The 16,690-nt window shown below is 38.6% G+C and overlaps 1 protein-coding gene across 2 annotated transcripts in view; it reads left to right on the plus strand.

Annotated features, from left to right (window-relative positions):
* The window catches only part of Epb41l4a (erythrocyte membrane protein band 4.1 like 4A), a 227,802-nt gene that overhangs the window by 178,107 nt on the left and 33,005 nt on the right, over positions 1-16,690 (plus strand). For both annotated transcript variants that reach the window (XM_013020442.1, XM_013020443.1), the window contains exons 13-15: positions 8,180-8,270; positions 10,640-10,723; positions 11,864-11,977. In XM_013020442.1, the coding sequence (XP_012875896.1) occupies positions 8,180-8,270; positions 10,640-10,723; positions 11,864-11,977 (289 nt within the window). The remainder of the gene's footprint in view (positions 1-8,179; positions 8,271-10,639; positions 10,724-11,863; positions 11,978-16,690) is intronic.

The raw sequence follows: 16,690 nt of genomic DNA on the forward strand, positions 1-16,690 counted from the left end.
GGGCCCCCTTTTTTTGACTCTAAAAAGACTCTAAAAGCACAGGAAACAGTAGGAAAAATCCAAGAGAAAAATCCAGGAGACTTTCATTTCTAGTTAACAAGAAAAAAGCTGGAATTGGAGGTATAGCTTAAATGGTATAGTGCAACCATGAGCAAAAAGCCAAGTGAGGGTGGAAGGCCCTGAGTTCAAGAACACACAAAATAAGAATAAACAAATTTAAAAAATCAACCAATATTCTTGATGACTATTGATGCAAAAATAATAAAGCAAACTAAAAAGTTTCTGTGAAAGAGGATAGAGGGCCAAGGCTGCTCTGGGTAGAAGTGCAATACCTTATTTGACAAATAAAAGCATAAAGGATCGGAAGCATAGCTCAAGTGAGAGGCCCTTAAGTAAGTAGACCTTGAGTTCAAACTTGAGTGCTACCTAAACAAACAAACAGCAACAACAACAAAAAATACTCAAGATAACAAGAGCTGATGAGGATGTGTGTGGAGAACAGAATTCTTGGCACTGTTGGTGGGAATGTAAATTAGTACTGTCATTAAAGAAAGCAGTACATAAATTAAACAGAAAGGAAAGCAGTATGTCAGAGATACATCTGCATACCCATGTTCGCAATCCATTGTTCACAATGCAAGCAGTGGGAACAACCTTTATCACCAGCTAATGAATGGGTAAAGAAAATGTGTCACATATTCTTAATGAAATGCTTATTTGTCCATAAAATATAACAAAATCCTGTTATTTACAACAATATGAATGGAACTGGAGATTATTTTTAGATAACCTAGACATAGACAATTAGCCCATGATCTTATTCCTTGTAGAGTCTAAAAACATTGATTTTGTTCAAGTTGAGAATAGTGTGGTGGTTACTGCACCTTCAGGTGGTTGCAGGAAAGCAGAGCATAGAGAGGGATGGGGGAAGGTTAGTCAGTAGATATTAAGGTGCTATTAGAAGTTGTAAGTTCTGGAGCAGGAAGGTGGCTCAGTGGTAGAGCTCTTGCCTTGCATGCCCGAGGCCCTGGGTTTGATTCCTCAGCACCACATAAGAAAAAAGCCGGAAGTGGCACTGTGGCTTAAGTGGTAGAGCGCTAGCCTTGAGCTGAAGAGCTGAGGGACAGCGCCCAGGCCCAGAGTTCAGGCCCCACGACCGGACTCCCCCGCCTGCCAAAAAAAAATAGAAGTTGTAAGTTCTGGCATGTTGTTGTACAGGGGGATGGTTTTATGAAGCTACAAGAGAGAATTTTGAAAATTTTATCAGAAACTGAGTGATAATATAGATATATTTAACCTGGTTAAATATTATACAATACCTGTATTGAAATATCATGTTACACCATTGATATTTCAGTTTTCATGAAAGTTAGGTAGTTTTTAAACTTCCAAGCATATAAATCATGCTAAGGATAAATTTTTACAAGGGAAGTAGAATTGACATGCAAATATAAAGGAGAGAGTGATTACAAGAGTTGTTAAATTCACTCATTCCATGTATTTAATTACTATGATATTTTATTATATTGGACACATTTAACAGTTATGGAACAGTTTTGTTTTAAAATGTACATATCCACTGTGTGGTACAAATTTTTTTGTCCTTTGGTAGTATTTACTTTTTTTTGTTGTTGTAGTTGGTCATGGGGCTTGAACTCTGGGCCTGGGTGCTGTCCCTCAGCTCTTTAGCTCAAGGCGAGCACTCTACCACTTGAGCCACAGCACCATTTCCTGGTAGTATTTACTATTAATGAAAAATGTTCTTATAAACACACGTGGTCTGTAGTTTTTCTATCTAAATTGTGTGATTCTATTAGGTGTTAGGGGAGTTAATGAGGAGGCATTAGCAGGACAAGATGTAATGTGTTCTCTTGTTATCCTCAAAAATACCCTCAGAATGTGTTTGCTTATTACCCAAGTGCCTCCGGATACTTTCTGATTCCAGCCAACCTCACAGACAGCAGCAGGCCCAAGAGAGCCTGAAGGAAAGATGGGCATCCTCAACTTTATACCCTTGCAATCCTCCCAACACTGGTGTAAATTGCAAGTGAGCCTGGAAAGCCTCTGCTCACTCCCCTAGGTGCTCAGAGAAATAGAATGGAGTCTACTCTCTAGCACCTGGAGAAGTGAGCAGATAGATAGATGCCTTTTCAGACTCACAAGTACCCTTGAACCTGCTATTGCAACCCACAGAGTGTCTGTGGCCACCTCAGTGTGGTACCTCTGGAGCTTGGGCAGAAGAATGAGGAAGAAATGTCTCCATATCTACAGCTCACACCTCCAATGATCATGTTAATAGTGATCTGGAGACTTCCAGGTTAGAGAAGAGGAATTGGAAGTGGATCAATTTGGGAAGGGATTTTTATGCGTAGATGTATTTTTCTAGCACACACACACACATCCCATCCTCATCTTCATAATCCACCATCCAATGTCTTAGCCTCATGGCTTATTTGATCTTGCAGTTGACATGTAGCAAAGCATTGTTTTGACAATCTGTATATTTATGGTAAGGAAGTTAACTGCTAATGGCTCTCTTGGGATTTTGAAAATAGAAACAGGGATCTGGAAGCTTCTTTGGGATGAATAGGCATTTGATCTTTAAATATTTTTATTTTCCAAAGTAGATGTTTTAAAAGTTGGTTTTGTTTTATAATTTGTTAGACATGTTGTTTGTCCATGTTGATATGTAAGGTTCCTCCTGGCTATTTTTCTGCTTGACCATAATGTGTGCCCTATTTGTTCTCCTCTCTGCCTTTTCCTCATATACTAAGTTGAAAGTTACTGAAACCAAAGTGACTTTGTATTGCCAATGTGAGAAATAAAGCTAAAATACATTTCTAGTTTATTAGCTTATTCTTAACTGATTAAATGTACATTTCCTCAGATAAGTTATACCTAGTTAGATAATCAATTAGCTGGCTTTTATTGAAACCTAATAATGTCTTGTCATTAGTAATAACTTGCTTTGATTATTTGGTTGGGTTTTTGTGCTGTGATTGTCTTAAAAATTTTTTTTTTGTATAATGGTACTTGATAGGCAGGCACTCTACCACCTGAGCCATACCTCCAGTAGTGGTTATCTGTCTTAATTATAATTTAAAAACTTTTTCTAAAAAATATGAAGAGAAAATAACATATGATTAAGTGGAAATGCTGCTTAGTATCAGAATCTATGCATGAGGCCCTGGGTTTGATCTCTAGCACTACAAAAAAAAATTACATATGAGGGTTTTAACAAAGAAATCAATAATACATCACAAACTTGCCTCATTCAGTAGTCGTGTCCTGTTTCTACATATCAAAATAAAGTTTTCTCACATTTTAATGTCACCCATTCATGTTCTAGTCCCACTCTGTAAATTAATATCCATGACAACATTTAAATAACATCAAAGATTTTATTTATGTCGACAGGTGTCAAATAGAGTTATGAATTTTATACGATTCCTACTACTTCAAGGCAAAGTGTTTTTGGAATTGAAAATGCATGTATATTCATCATCATATCTTGATGTCACAGGATGACTTTTAAGAGTTTTCCCCAAATCACGTAGCTAAACAGATCCTGGGGAAATTGATTCTGTGTCTGACAGCCACTGTTCCTGGACTAAAGGTGCAGGTGACTTAACATGCAGATGCTCGTATACACAGAGCCTTAGCAGACAAAAGCCTGGTATAGTATTTGATGCACACAGGTTGCAAGCATTTGGACATAGTTTGTTGAAAGAGAACAAAAAGACTGTGGAGTTCTGGAATTGGCCATTGAGCATTGTCTGGGCGAGAGGGCTCAGATTCAGTTATAATGTCTACTAGTCCAGAAATATGTCATAGGCTGTGGCTCAGTTTGTGTCATTAAAAAAAAAAAGTACAGTTCCCATAAAACTTGCCCTTCCAGGTATGACATTGTGACAAGGTCCTCTGTCTTTTTGATGAGAACAATATGTAAAATGAATCAGCCCTCTTGACATATCCTAGCCTTGCTGAATTGATTAATTTTCTTCTCAAATGTTGGCATGGCAAATTCTCACTAATTTGAATTCATTAAGAAAACTAGAGCTACCATTATATTATCTAAAGTAGCATAAAGGTTTACTTAGGAACCGTAATAGCCGTATGTCAATGAAGGATCTTTGTCACAGATATTCTGTAGCTATGATTAAAAGTGGTGTGCAAAGGCTGCCTTCCAAGCTCTAAGCAGTGGGACCTGGCTTTGTATCCTCCTGACCTGTGTCTCTCATTCTGCCAAGTCCAGGTGTTTGATTTAATTTTTTTTTCCTTTGGCTGAGATATTACTCTGAACACTTGATACACACAATACCATCATGTTGAGTTTTACTTTCCATGTGAGAAAGTGTTAGAAACTGAAACAGATCTTTCCTAAGAATAGATCTTAGTTGACTAAATGGGCTAATAGGAGGGGCACATTGATGATGTCCTTTATTTTATTAATAAAGATGCGTTATTTTGCATTTTTGAATTTAATTGGTTTTCTTGGCTATATTATGAATAATTTCGAAAATGTATGTTTTTAGGTATGTTAGGTGGGAAACAGCCTTTGAGCCTTGTCAGAAAGATAAAGAATTGCACTCACCTAGGTTGATTTGTGAAATGTAAGAAAACCTTTCTCACTGTTTTAATTCTTGAAGTGACTGGCGGTTAAGTTGAGGTTCGAATTAATTTTATGTATTGCAGGTATATTATATTTATGTATTGCTATGTTCTTTCTTGTATCCCTGTTACAAGTTGTAATGAAAAAGGAATGGAGAAAAAAGATTTCTCTAACCTCAAAACATCTTCTGGAGTAGTATCTACCTGAAACTGTTGCTACTCGTCTGCTATATTAGTTTAACAGTTGGCCTCCTCTCTCTTGTCTTTAAAATGAAACCATTTTGTGGCATATAATACATGAAGACATAAAGATAATGTCGTAAGTCCTCCCAGTAAGTTAATGCTTCTAAGTGGTTTCCCCCCAAGGAGTCTTGTTTTCCTAGTGAGGCTTAAAAAACTCAGCTTTCTCTAGGTCACACATAGTTATGGATTCAGTAGGGGAACACATATAACCAGATTTTCTAGTACACATCGATAGACCATACACAGATATAGTAAAGAGCAGTTTGCAACTCTGAATATGAATTAGGTTATATTAGTGATAATATTTATGCTAGTAAATTGGTCCTGGTGATCAAGCAACTAATTTTCATAGTTTAACCATGTTGCTTGCCCATGTCTATGAAAGAGATAATGCATATGACTTTTTCTTCTGAAATTCTTTTGGAAAACCATCTATCCAGAATATCAAAAAAATATGATTGAAATATTATGAGTAGTCAAATATTGGGTTCTTAAAGAAAATACATAAATATTGTTTGCAATTTTTTCTATTTTAAATGATTGTTTAAATTATTCTATTTATCTAGCTATGCATTAAAAAGTGGCAGACATGATTGGAAGGAAACTAGGTAAAAGTCATCAGGCAGCTTCACTTTGCCCAAAGTGATTGGTTGTTAGACTCCAAGAAGACCTGTCAGTCTACAGAGATGAAAGTTGGAGTAAACCTTGGTTTGTTCTTCAGCTGGTTCACAGGGCTTTGTTAAGACAGTAGTTACTTTTTCCCAGCTCTTTTTTAGCACTAAGCATTGGCCCCTGTCCTCTTCCCCTAAGTCTGGGAAGACTGTTATGTGGGGGTCTCTTTAACTTATACTGTAAATCAGTTGTATCTGCCAAGAACATTGCCACGTTTAAAGTTTTTTAGGAATAATGAAAAACATTAACGTTTGGGTTACTACTGCCTGGGATACAAGGGAATTAATCTCTTTGCCATTGTCTGGGAGCCACACCTATAGAGTTCCACTGGGAGGCAGCTCTATCCCAGATAGGTGTGTACAATCTGGGATTTTATTAATGGCCGTGTGGTCCTGAAAAAGATGACATGGATAACTATACTGCCCATGTCTGGTTGACATGCAACAGTGCAAAATAATTGCTTGTGTGCTATTTGTCATACTTGGTCATATTTATCGGAGTGATACGTGTGTGTGTGTGTGTGTGTGTGTGTGTGTGTACTAGGGCTTGAATTCAGAGCCTTGAGTGCTTGTTTGGCTTTTTCTGCCCAATGCTGGGCTCTCTACCATTTGAGTCACACCTCTACTTCAGGTTTTTTGCAGGTTTATTGGAGATAAGAATCTCTTGAATTTTTCTGCCCAAGCTGGCTTTGAATCATGATTTTCAGGCATAAGCCACCAGTGCCTGGCTAGTGTGCCTCTTTGTAATTCCAAGATTCAGGATGTTGTTCAGTTATCAATGCTGGCTCCACTATGAGCTCACCTGTAGTGCCACATATACCTCCAGATACAACTTTTCAGATCAGGATTCCAAAATAGTAACACGATTTGGAGATGATCCATGTTCAACTCCTTAAAATAATGGTATTTGTAGCACTTATTTGAAGCCACCATTTGTTTTCTCTGTTTAAGGCAGTTATGAATGTTAATCTTCCCTGACTGGTTAGCCAGACATATCACCAGACTGCTTTTCGGGGGACTTGACAACTTGGGGGGGTGTTCAAATGCTCCTCTTGAGTATCAGTCTTGGTTTCCTTGGAGAGAAAGCATTCTTTTAGTTCAATAGCTTGAATATTCTCTTCATTTTCCATTACTTTCACCTGTTCTCTGAAGAGATCCTATGTCCCAGGTGACCTTTGATTTGTCTGACTTTGTACTAATTATGGTTGAGGCCTAGGTGGCAAAGGGAAAGCATTCTTCCTTTGATGGGTAAGGTCTAAATCTCTGGAACCAAACTGTTCTGTTTCAAAGCTGGTCCCACCATTCATGACTATGGGACCTTGGGGCAATCTCATTTCTAAATATCTTTTAAAATAAAGTGATATTGCTATTTGCTTTCTAAGTTTGTTATGAGGATTGTATGAATAAATAAATGAGGAGTGCTGAGGGACAATACCTGAAACATACTAAGGGCTCCATCAGTGATAGTACTTGTTAATATATGAGCTTTCTCATGACTCTCATGAGTGATGAGTATGCATTGGTGCAAGGACTCTGAATGCAGGCATAGTCCTATGAGAAGCAGCTCTGAGGAAGAGCTGTGGTGATCATTCATCCACACAGGCTGATCTCCTGTTCCCCTAAACTGCCTCCTCATAGAGCGAGGTGCATGCACCCTGGGGAAGAGCCATCATCAGAGCCCACACATCTTGCTTCCAAAGGCTTATCTGCCTCTGCCCTGGGAACAGAGATCCAGACCTTCAGGGCAGGCGTTTGTCTTTGTTTCCATCATTATTTCCTTCATCCTATCTGCTGTGGGTGCCCTCTGCTGGTCCAGTTTAGCATGTACGCAAATCAGTGGAATAAGCTTTTAAAAACTCAGGCATGTTTTCATAAAAACATATTTGAAACCTTTTTTATGTGAATGATACAAATCAGGTCTATATTACTGTTTACATTATTAATTGATATGTTTTCAGATTTGAAAGTTTTTTTTGTTTGGTTTGGTTTCAGTTGAGGTCTGGGAGAAACACAATATACTCATTACCTCACTCATGTAATTGTAATCCCTCTGTATATCACCTTTATAACAATAAAGTAAATAATACTTTTTTTAAAAAAAGAAACTTATAGTTAGAAATTTTTCAAAATAAGGAAAGAACTGGTCATTGTGTATCTTAAAGTCTTAATTTAACAGACTAAGGTAATGTCAATTAATGTCAGTCTTAAGAGTCTCAAAGGATGATAAACCCCTGGGAAATTGTTATATTGAGGGTTTAATACATGTCAGATTAATAAATCTGAGGAAAGTCTACCTCAGATATATTGAGTGGCCTATTATTTATTTGGAGTTGATCAAATGTGGTGCAAAGTCCCTACCAGTGCACATTAAAATAATAATTCTGTCCTAATGTGGTGGTGGATTCCTATAATTCAGTGCTTGGGAAGCTTGGGAGGCTGAGGCAGGAGGATTGTAAGCTAGAGACCAGTCTGAGCTACATGACAAGACCTTGTCTCAACTCCCTCTAATAGTAGTAGTAGTAGTAATAGTAGTACTACTACTAGTAGTAATAATAATAATAACCACAGCGACACTAATTATCCTGCTTCTTTGTGTTTTCCTTCTTCCCATTCCTTTCTCTCTCTCCCCTTTCTTTTCTCCTCTTTGTTACTAGGATCAAACAGTATAAACCGGATAACTGTAAATCTGGAAAATGGAGAGAATGAAGGAACAACTAAAATTATTGCGCCTTCACCAGTGAAAAGGTCAGTATAGCTAACCTAAGGCATATACAACTAACTGCATGCTGCCATACAGCTATATCTCTGTTTGTGAGGTGAAGAATCCTTTCTACTTTGAGAGTCAACAAATACTTTTGACCTGGGAGTTCCATCAGGAGCTTACCCCTCTTGGCAAAGAACACACTCTAGCTGTCAGAGTATAGTGAACTCAGAGACCATCTGTGGTCTGAATTATTAGTAGCAAAGTGAAAATTCCATGTGATTTTCAAAATGGCATGACATAGTGGATTATCTTGGAGTCAACTCATGAAGTAAAGTAGATGCTATTTATGTTTAATGCACTTGGTTCATTACAGTGGTGCACTGAACTATGGCCCCAGAAAGAGGGTTTATGGCATTTAGAGGCATCTGAGCCTCAGAACTAAGGGGTTGTGTATGTAATGTATGAAGAGTTGTCATGGTCCTCTCCATCAGTTTTCCCAGCTACAACTTCCACGGAAAAACTTTCCCTTAATATATTACATGAATTGCTCCCCTGAAAGATCAGCCTTGTTCTCGGTTAAGACACTGTCAGAGTCATTTTCCCCCCATCTCCAATTACGCTCACGAAACGGCATTATAGACGTATAATGAGCCGCTTTCATGAGCTCGCCCTTCTCTGTAGAGGTTGCCTCACAGCCATCATGAAGAAGTCCAAGCAATCAGAAATATGTGATCTGTGAAGACCTCTTAGATCATCTGCTGGAGCTTTTGTTAATAAATAATGGTGCCTTCATTCAGCTGGACTGGAGCTACTTTCACAACTATAGTTTAAAATTCCTCCACAAGATAATTTTATGAAGCATGGATTCTCAGAATTTCAATGTTTTTCCTAAGTTTTTGCCTACAATTTCTTGTCTAGGAGATTCTCTTTACAGATTCTCTTTTGGGGACCACAGCTTCTTTGTATTTGATGATACTTTGATTTATCGGTGGGTCTCACAGTTGTGTAGAGGCAGCTTTATCTGCATGTACAGGGGATGCTTATAGTATATCCAACATAAGAAGGGTCATCTTCCAGGAAATTCAGCCTCATACAATATGAAGAAGGAGTTCACTTTACTTTGTGACTTCCTGCCATGGACACTGAAGGGCCGCCAAATTCCCACACAGGCTCCAGAGAAGAAATAGCTTAGGGAGAGAATGCAGTTAACGTTCCACCAGGTTTTCATTATTCTTTAACTTCCATTTACTCCCAATTCACTTTTCATCTTCCTGTTTCTTTTTTCAGTCTCCCTTTTTCTGCTCTTTTGATTTATGAAATACATACACTATGGACTGTTGCATTAAATTGCAACTATGTTTATTACTCCCCACCCCCATTTCCAAAGTAGGGAATTTGATCTTTAGAAGTTTCCTTAATCTTTCTAATGAGAGTACATTTTTATATATAAAACATATCCACTGGACACATATTTCTATAAGTTTAAATGCATATGTCAATTCCTCTGTGTCTCTGTGTGTGGTGTTTCTAATATGCTGGGATACAAGTTCATTTCTTTTTATTGTTCTTTGTTTTTGAAATGACCTTGTTACTTTCCCTTTCTCCACTTTGTTGACTGTTATTAAGCACCACTACAGCTATGTTCTAGGACAGATATATAGAGAATCCTTCAGAAAGCCAGAGAAAAGGTAATTAGGAAAAGTAATTTTTCTGCAGCTAATATTTCCTGAAGAAGTGAGAAGTGACACACCTTCCCCACCCCCATCCTGAGTCTGTTCTTCTGTCCCCCTATGTGTTTCTAAAACAATTTGTAGGGTTTAAATAACAACTCAGTTATATTTACATTCTTGGGACAGAAAGATGATACTAGGTCAGGAAATAGCATTTGAAAGTCATTCTGATCCAGGAGGATGAAGCCAAGGTGGAGCGGAAACTAGGAAAAGGTCAGTTTGGGTAGTCTGAACCTGCCCAGAGCTGACCAAGTTCCACTGGTTCAGACCCAAGTCTAGAGCAGAGAGTCTGGAACCACTGTTGTAAAAAGCAGCCAGGTTTCCTTCGTACTCTGCTACTTTTCTTGGCTCACCAGTTGCTTTTGCTTCTTATCCTGAGGTGAACTGTTTTGAAAGCTTTTTAACAATTGATGGACCTGCCATCTGTTGACTTAAAGCAATAGAGCTACAAGGAAGAGAACTAAAAGAACTAGCTGGCGAAATATATTTTTTAAGTAGTCAGTTCTTGTTCCTTTTTTGTTTTTGGATGAGTCACAGATATAAACAAGTAAATAAACATGTATGTATACATCTTAACATGTATGAGAGAAATTTACTATAGAGATCAATACATGGGTTAATGTCTGATATTTTCTGGTTAATTTGCTTTCATTCTTTTTATTTCTTTTTCTTTATTAAAGCTTTAAGAAAGCAAAGAATGAGAACAGCCCTGATACCCAAAGAAGAAAATCTCATGCCCCGTGGGAAGAAAATGGCCCCCAGAGGTAAAGGGACTCATTGTCTTTAGAAAGGAGAATAAGAACAAAGAGTTAGCCGTTACAGCTCACTGAATACAGCAATTTTACTGTGATGTGGCTGGTAACAGCTAGTACTGGGCAAGGCATATTCCTAAACCGGCTTGACTGGGGGCAGATTTCAAGGTGGAAATCAATATTGGGTCTCTTTTCTTTCTTTTGTGTTTTGTTTTGCTTGGTTTATTTTGGTGATACTGGGGATTGAGCTCAGGGACTCACACTTGCTAGGCGGGTACTTGAGACTGACTGGGCCACACCTGTCACCCCTTTTTGCCCTGGTTATTATTGAGGTAAGGTCATTTAATGCCTGGGCCATCCTGGACTGTGATCCTTCTACCTGTGCCTCCCCATCTTTCTGGGGGTGACATCGGCACCACTGTGTCCAGCCATCTATCTACTTTCTCTGTAGCCTGGATGACAGATGTGTGCCACCCTTCCCAGCAATCTGTTGTGAACTTTTTTTTTTTTTTTTTGCCAGTAATGGGGTCTGAACTCTGGGCCTGGGCACTGTCCCTCATCTCTTCAGCTCAAGGCTAGCGCTCTACCACTAGCGCTACAGTGCCACATCCAGCTTTTGTCTGCTTATGTGGTGCTGAGGAATCGAACCCAGCACCTTATGCATGCGAGGCATGAACTTTTATACACAGTCTAGCCTTGAACCATGACCTACCTCCCAAGTCTCTGTTTCCCAAATAGCTAGGATTACAGACTTGAGATACTGTGCATAGCTAATAATATGGGTTTTTTTGTTTGGTTTTGTTTCTTTTTTGTTGGTAGTAGAGCTTGAACTCAGGATTTAGGTACTGTCCCTGAGCTTTTTGTGCTCAGGGCTAGCACTCTGCCACTTTGAGCCAAAGTTCAAAGAGATAAGAGTTTCACAGACTTTCCTGCCCAGGCTAGATTTGAACTGTGATCCTTAGATCTTAGCCTCCTGAGTAATTTATTGTTTTAAACATGCAATGTTTTCCTTGCAAGGACTAGTGATAGACATAGAGTGAAGTAATATCTTTCTGCACGGTCCAAATGACATATTCATGATAATTTCTGCTATCTCATAGTTCCTGTAGAAACTTCCAAGTTGACATGTCAACCGTTGCTCTTTTCCTCCAGTGGACTCTACAATTCTCCCAGTGACCGCACTAAATCACCAAAGTTCCCCTATACTCGTCGCCGAAACCCCTCCTGTGGAAGTGACAATGACTCTGTGCAGCCAATGAGGCGACGGTAAGAGGAGCACAGCTCTGGTTCCAGGTTCTGATGGAAGCGTTGATCCCCAAACATCCCCAAACAAGAGGAAGGTCTTATAATGCTATTGCTGTTGACTCCTTGAGAAAACTGGAGATGATTAATTTTAAGATAAAGTAAGCTAGGGATCAGGAGACATTTATCTGCAACCGCCAGATCTTTAATAATATCATAAAATAGCATGAAGAATTTACTTTGTGTACTTTAATTAATAGATTTTAAGAATGCTATATATATTTTATGCTGACAATATGGTATGCATGTTACATAGTATAAATAATATATAAATGTGTTAAATATTTATACCCAGGAAGAGAATACAACATTTAAATATAAGTGTTCTATGCTGGGTCTGAGTGCCCTGACCTCTGCAGAGGTTGTTATGTAAACATTAGTGAAATTCCCCATCCCTCTACTTTTTTTTAGTGCTGATCCTGGGGCTTGAACTCAGGACATTGGCACTATCCCTGATCTTTTCTTTGTTCAAGGCTAACGCGCTACCCCTTGAGCCACAGCTTCACTTCTTGCATTTTGGTGGTTAATTGGAGATGAGACTTTCCTGCAGAGTTGGGTTTGAGCCACAATTCTCAGATCTCAGCTTCTTGAGTAGTTAGGATTACACGTATGAGCCTTCGGTGCCTGGCTGGAAGCCCCTTTTAGAGCTGTGAAAATGAGTCATAATCTCATATAAAGCAGGTCAGAATGTTTCTGTCATTTTATTTATGCCTGTATGCTTAACCTTAAAATAAAAAGCCTATACTTAGAGGTTTTGGGTGCTGCAATGCAGAAATATGACAGGTGACAGATGAAGGAAGACTTATAAGTGAAATTCCCTTTACACCAACTGATCAAGACCTAGTCTTACTGTGGCTATCCACGTAATTAGTATTTTATAAGTGATGAGTTCAAGCCACAATGTCATAGAGCCATCAAGATTCTGTAGATAACATTGTGGCTTTGTAAACAAAGCCTCCAGTGTTCCTGTGCTCACTCACTTGTAGATCCTTCCCTACTGGATGCCTTTTACTTCGGTCTGTTTCCTAGAGTCTTGCTCCTCAGCTTTCTCAACTTGAATCCAACTGAAATCCTCTGATAGTTAAGAAGAATCTACATCACCTTCCCAAGAAAGTCTGAGAAAGGAGAGCTAGATCAGGACCAACAGTGCTTAGACAGAACAATGAAGTAATAGCATTTGTTTGGTGCTTACTGAGCTCTACATACTGTTCAAAGTGTTCACTGTCTAGCATCTGATTTGGTCCTGTCATTAAGTTCTGGCAACTGATATTTGATGAAGTCATAGGAGTCTCTAGTACAGAGAGATTGTGCAGGCAGTTGCCACAATGGCGTACAAAGGATTCAAGGCACAGAGAGTAAAGAATAATATAACCTGGAGATCTGGCCAGTTAGTTCCCTTGGATGGGGGACTAGAGAAGAGAAGACCAGAGATCAGAAGCTACTTTTTCTTTGAGCTGGCTCTGCTGAGCCTGTGCTGCAGCTAGCATTGCATTGGGACCATCATGATGCTAGCACAGATACTGAGCAGGGGCTCCTCTTGCTGCCTCTGGTGGAGATAGCAGCACCATGGTTAGAGCCACTGAGCCTCCATTCTTGGGACCTGATGCCGTAGTTGTCCAGAGCATAATTGCTTGCCCTTTTCTCTCACCCTCCAGGGTTATGTGAGCGCTTCTAACAAGAATGCAGCTGGCAAGGAAATCTAGGAGAAAATAATTTTTAGGCTTCTAGTTGCAACAATGAAGAAGAGGATATTAATGAGTTAGTAGGGGACTGGCTTTCCATGAAAAATCCTTAGTCATTTATAGATAAGAAAACAGGCTGAGAGAGAGACAATAGCCACGTGTTCTTTGGGATACACCTAGGATTCAAATCTAAGCCTATAGATCTGAAAAACAAGGAAAATAAGCCCTAATTTAAATAAGGCTCTTCTTTTACTGAGCACTCTCCTGGGAAAGCCAAGGATTCATTCAACTGTGGTGACACCCAAGACAAAGCAGCATCACTGTGAAATGCTGGAAAGAACAGCATGCCTCTGTATATTTGTGTATGTATGTGTGTATGTCTGTATGTAATTGTATGTGTGTGTCTGCGTTGAGGAGGTATAAGTAGTGATGGTGACATATATTAAGGACTTAACACATTATTATTAAGGATTGAACATTATTATTGTTAGATGGATAGATTGTTGGAGGGATGGATAGATCCTTAAATCACTAGTGTAACTCGTTAGTCCTCCCTAAATAAAATTATGACATCTGTTCAGCAGATAATCATTTTTATTTTAATACATTTGAAATTTGAATCCATCAATCTGTGCTAAAACATATCAAAATTTTTCCCCCTAAATTTATTGCTTAAGACTGTTTGGAATATTATACATGCCAAAATCTGGGCTAAATCACATCTATGCTGACATGCATTTTCGCCTGGTATCCTGTGAAACACTGAGAAGTCATTTGTGAAGAGTGGATACAGTGCCTTTAAGGGCTCAGTTCAAGGGAAGAGTGCTTTAATTTACCGTGAAGAGTCTTTTCTGCCTGAGTGGCCCTAGAGCCTTTGTCTGCTCTCCAGGTCACTTAAAGGTCTCTTGTTGGGCACATTCATTTCGAGGAGACCAGCCATTGCTGTATGTTGGAATAGAAATCTAAAGTACATTATTCTCCATTTCTTTCCACTGTAAATGCCCTATAAATGTCCATGTCCTTGTCATCTTCTTTCATCTTCACACACATTTGCTTTGCCCATGGGCACAAATCCCTATGTTGCTGGATTAACTCTGACATTTAAAACAGAGATTTGTCATCCGTGTGGAAGAATCTCAAGGACTTAACATTTAACTTAACATTTAATAATGGGAAGTTGTGTTTTGCTTTGGATGCCAGGATGAACACATTTTGGAAAGGTATTACAACTTCTTGCTTTGTAGTTGTTGGTGATGAGATGATGTAAGTTATCAAATCCCGGCTGTGTCTACAACAGTGGTCCTTAACCTTTTGAGAGTTGGCACCCTCTGAGAATCTGATAAGATGTCGGATTCAGTCTCTAGAGGAAAAGATATATATTTAAATATGCATAAATATTGACATATAATTTTCAGGGTTTATTAAACTTTTGAAAGCGGCTTGTTTAGACATTTCTATTCCAGATATATTCTATTCTGGAAGTGCAGTTTGTCTGTACCCCTCATCTTCTGTCTTTTAATCTCAAAGATTTATTGAGTATCTTTCTGTGTGCCAGACAGGGTGAAAAAAAAACACTAGACAAAGTTCCTGTCCTGTAGAAGTTTACAGGCTGTTAAGGGAAAAATACATAAAACACACAAATACATGCTCAGTCATGTCTTTGGTGTTATACGAAAGTGAGTTATATGTTGCTTGGAGGAATTGACAAAAACCTCTCTAGTGAAACCTAGTGTGCATGCACAAAAGTATACGTATTATAAGAGCTTGATGGGTTTACATATTGAAGTCCTGTACAACCAGTACCATTAGAGGAAGTTTTTTGCTAAGTTGCTTAATGAAGTAGACCAGCAAAGGTTTCCTGAGATGAGTCAGTGAGCTGGGATAAAGAAGGTGCTAGGAGAGAACAGGGAACATCTTTGAAATGGTGGGGGGAGGGGGGAGTAAAAAAAAAAAGGTCAGTTGTTCTCAACCTTTGAGAGTTGGCAGAAATGTGTTAGAAATGAGCTAAAAAAAAAAAAAAAGGTACGACAGACTTTAAAGCCCACTTGGGCCTTGTTTAGGAATTTGGTTCTTAAACCAATAGTTTTTACAAGGAAATAAAATATGATTGCATTTGTGTTCATAGCAATGGCCTTTATTATACTGTGGAAGAAATGGCATTAGAGCTCGACATGGTAGTACAAACCTGTAATTTAAGCCAAGCCAGATCATGTGTTTGAGGTTATCCTGGGTTATAATAAGACCCTCTCTCTAAAAAAAAAATTCAAACAAATGACAACCACCCCTCCCCTTAAAAAAACACAGAAAATAAGATAGAGAAGGAAAGCTTGGACAAGATAGTGATGTGGGGACATAAGAAAACAAATGGTTTGAGAGCCTTTAGGAAGAGAAATCAATATATAGGACCCGAACCATAGGATCAGTATGAGGGATGGAGACTAGGCAGTTATAACAAATGAATCCAAGACACTGTAATTTCAGGAATTTAGATGCAATGCGTAAATAAAAAATCACTAGGACATTGCAGGCTTGAAAGGGACAATTGTGAGTTCAGTTTCTGATCTGTCAGATTTGCGGTATTGCTGAGAAGTCTTAAGTACAAGATTTTCATGGGTTGGTGGATTATAAATTCAGAGCTAGATTAATTGTGGACTGAAATATCAATCATCAATATCAATTAACACTAAAGATATTAATTTAGACATGTAATAGAGATGAAGCTTTAGACAGATGATGTAAAGACAAAGCCAATGACAGAGCTGTAAGACACGCCATCATTTTGTGGCTTCACTGAACAGGATTGGCTGGTAAAGGAGGAAGCAAAGACATTGTAGCCATAGGGGGGAAAAAAACCTACTCTCCAAATCTACTCTCCAAATGGATCCTTCCTCTCTACTTCTTTCTTATTGAAATTTTGTTTTTGATTCCTCCTTCTTCACTCCCAGAATGCTAGATGCCAGACTTTTATCTCATCTCCTACGCATGAGACTAAAAA

The sequence above is a fragment of the Dipodomys ordii genome, unplaced genomic scaffold, assembly GCF_000151885.1.
Source record: "Dipodomys ordii isolate 6190 unplaced genomic scaffold, Dord_2.0 Scaffold50, whole genome shotgun sequence".
In the NCBI taxonomy this organism is placed as follows: Eukaryota; Metazoa; Chordata; class Mammalia; order Rodentia; family Heteromyidae; genus Dipodomys; species Dipodomys ordii.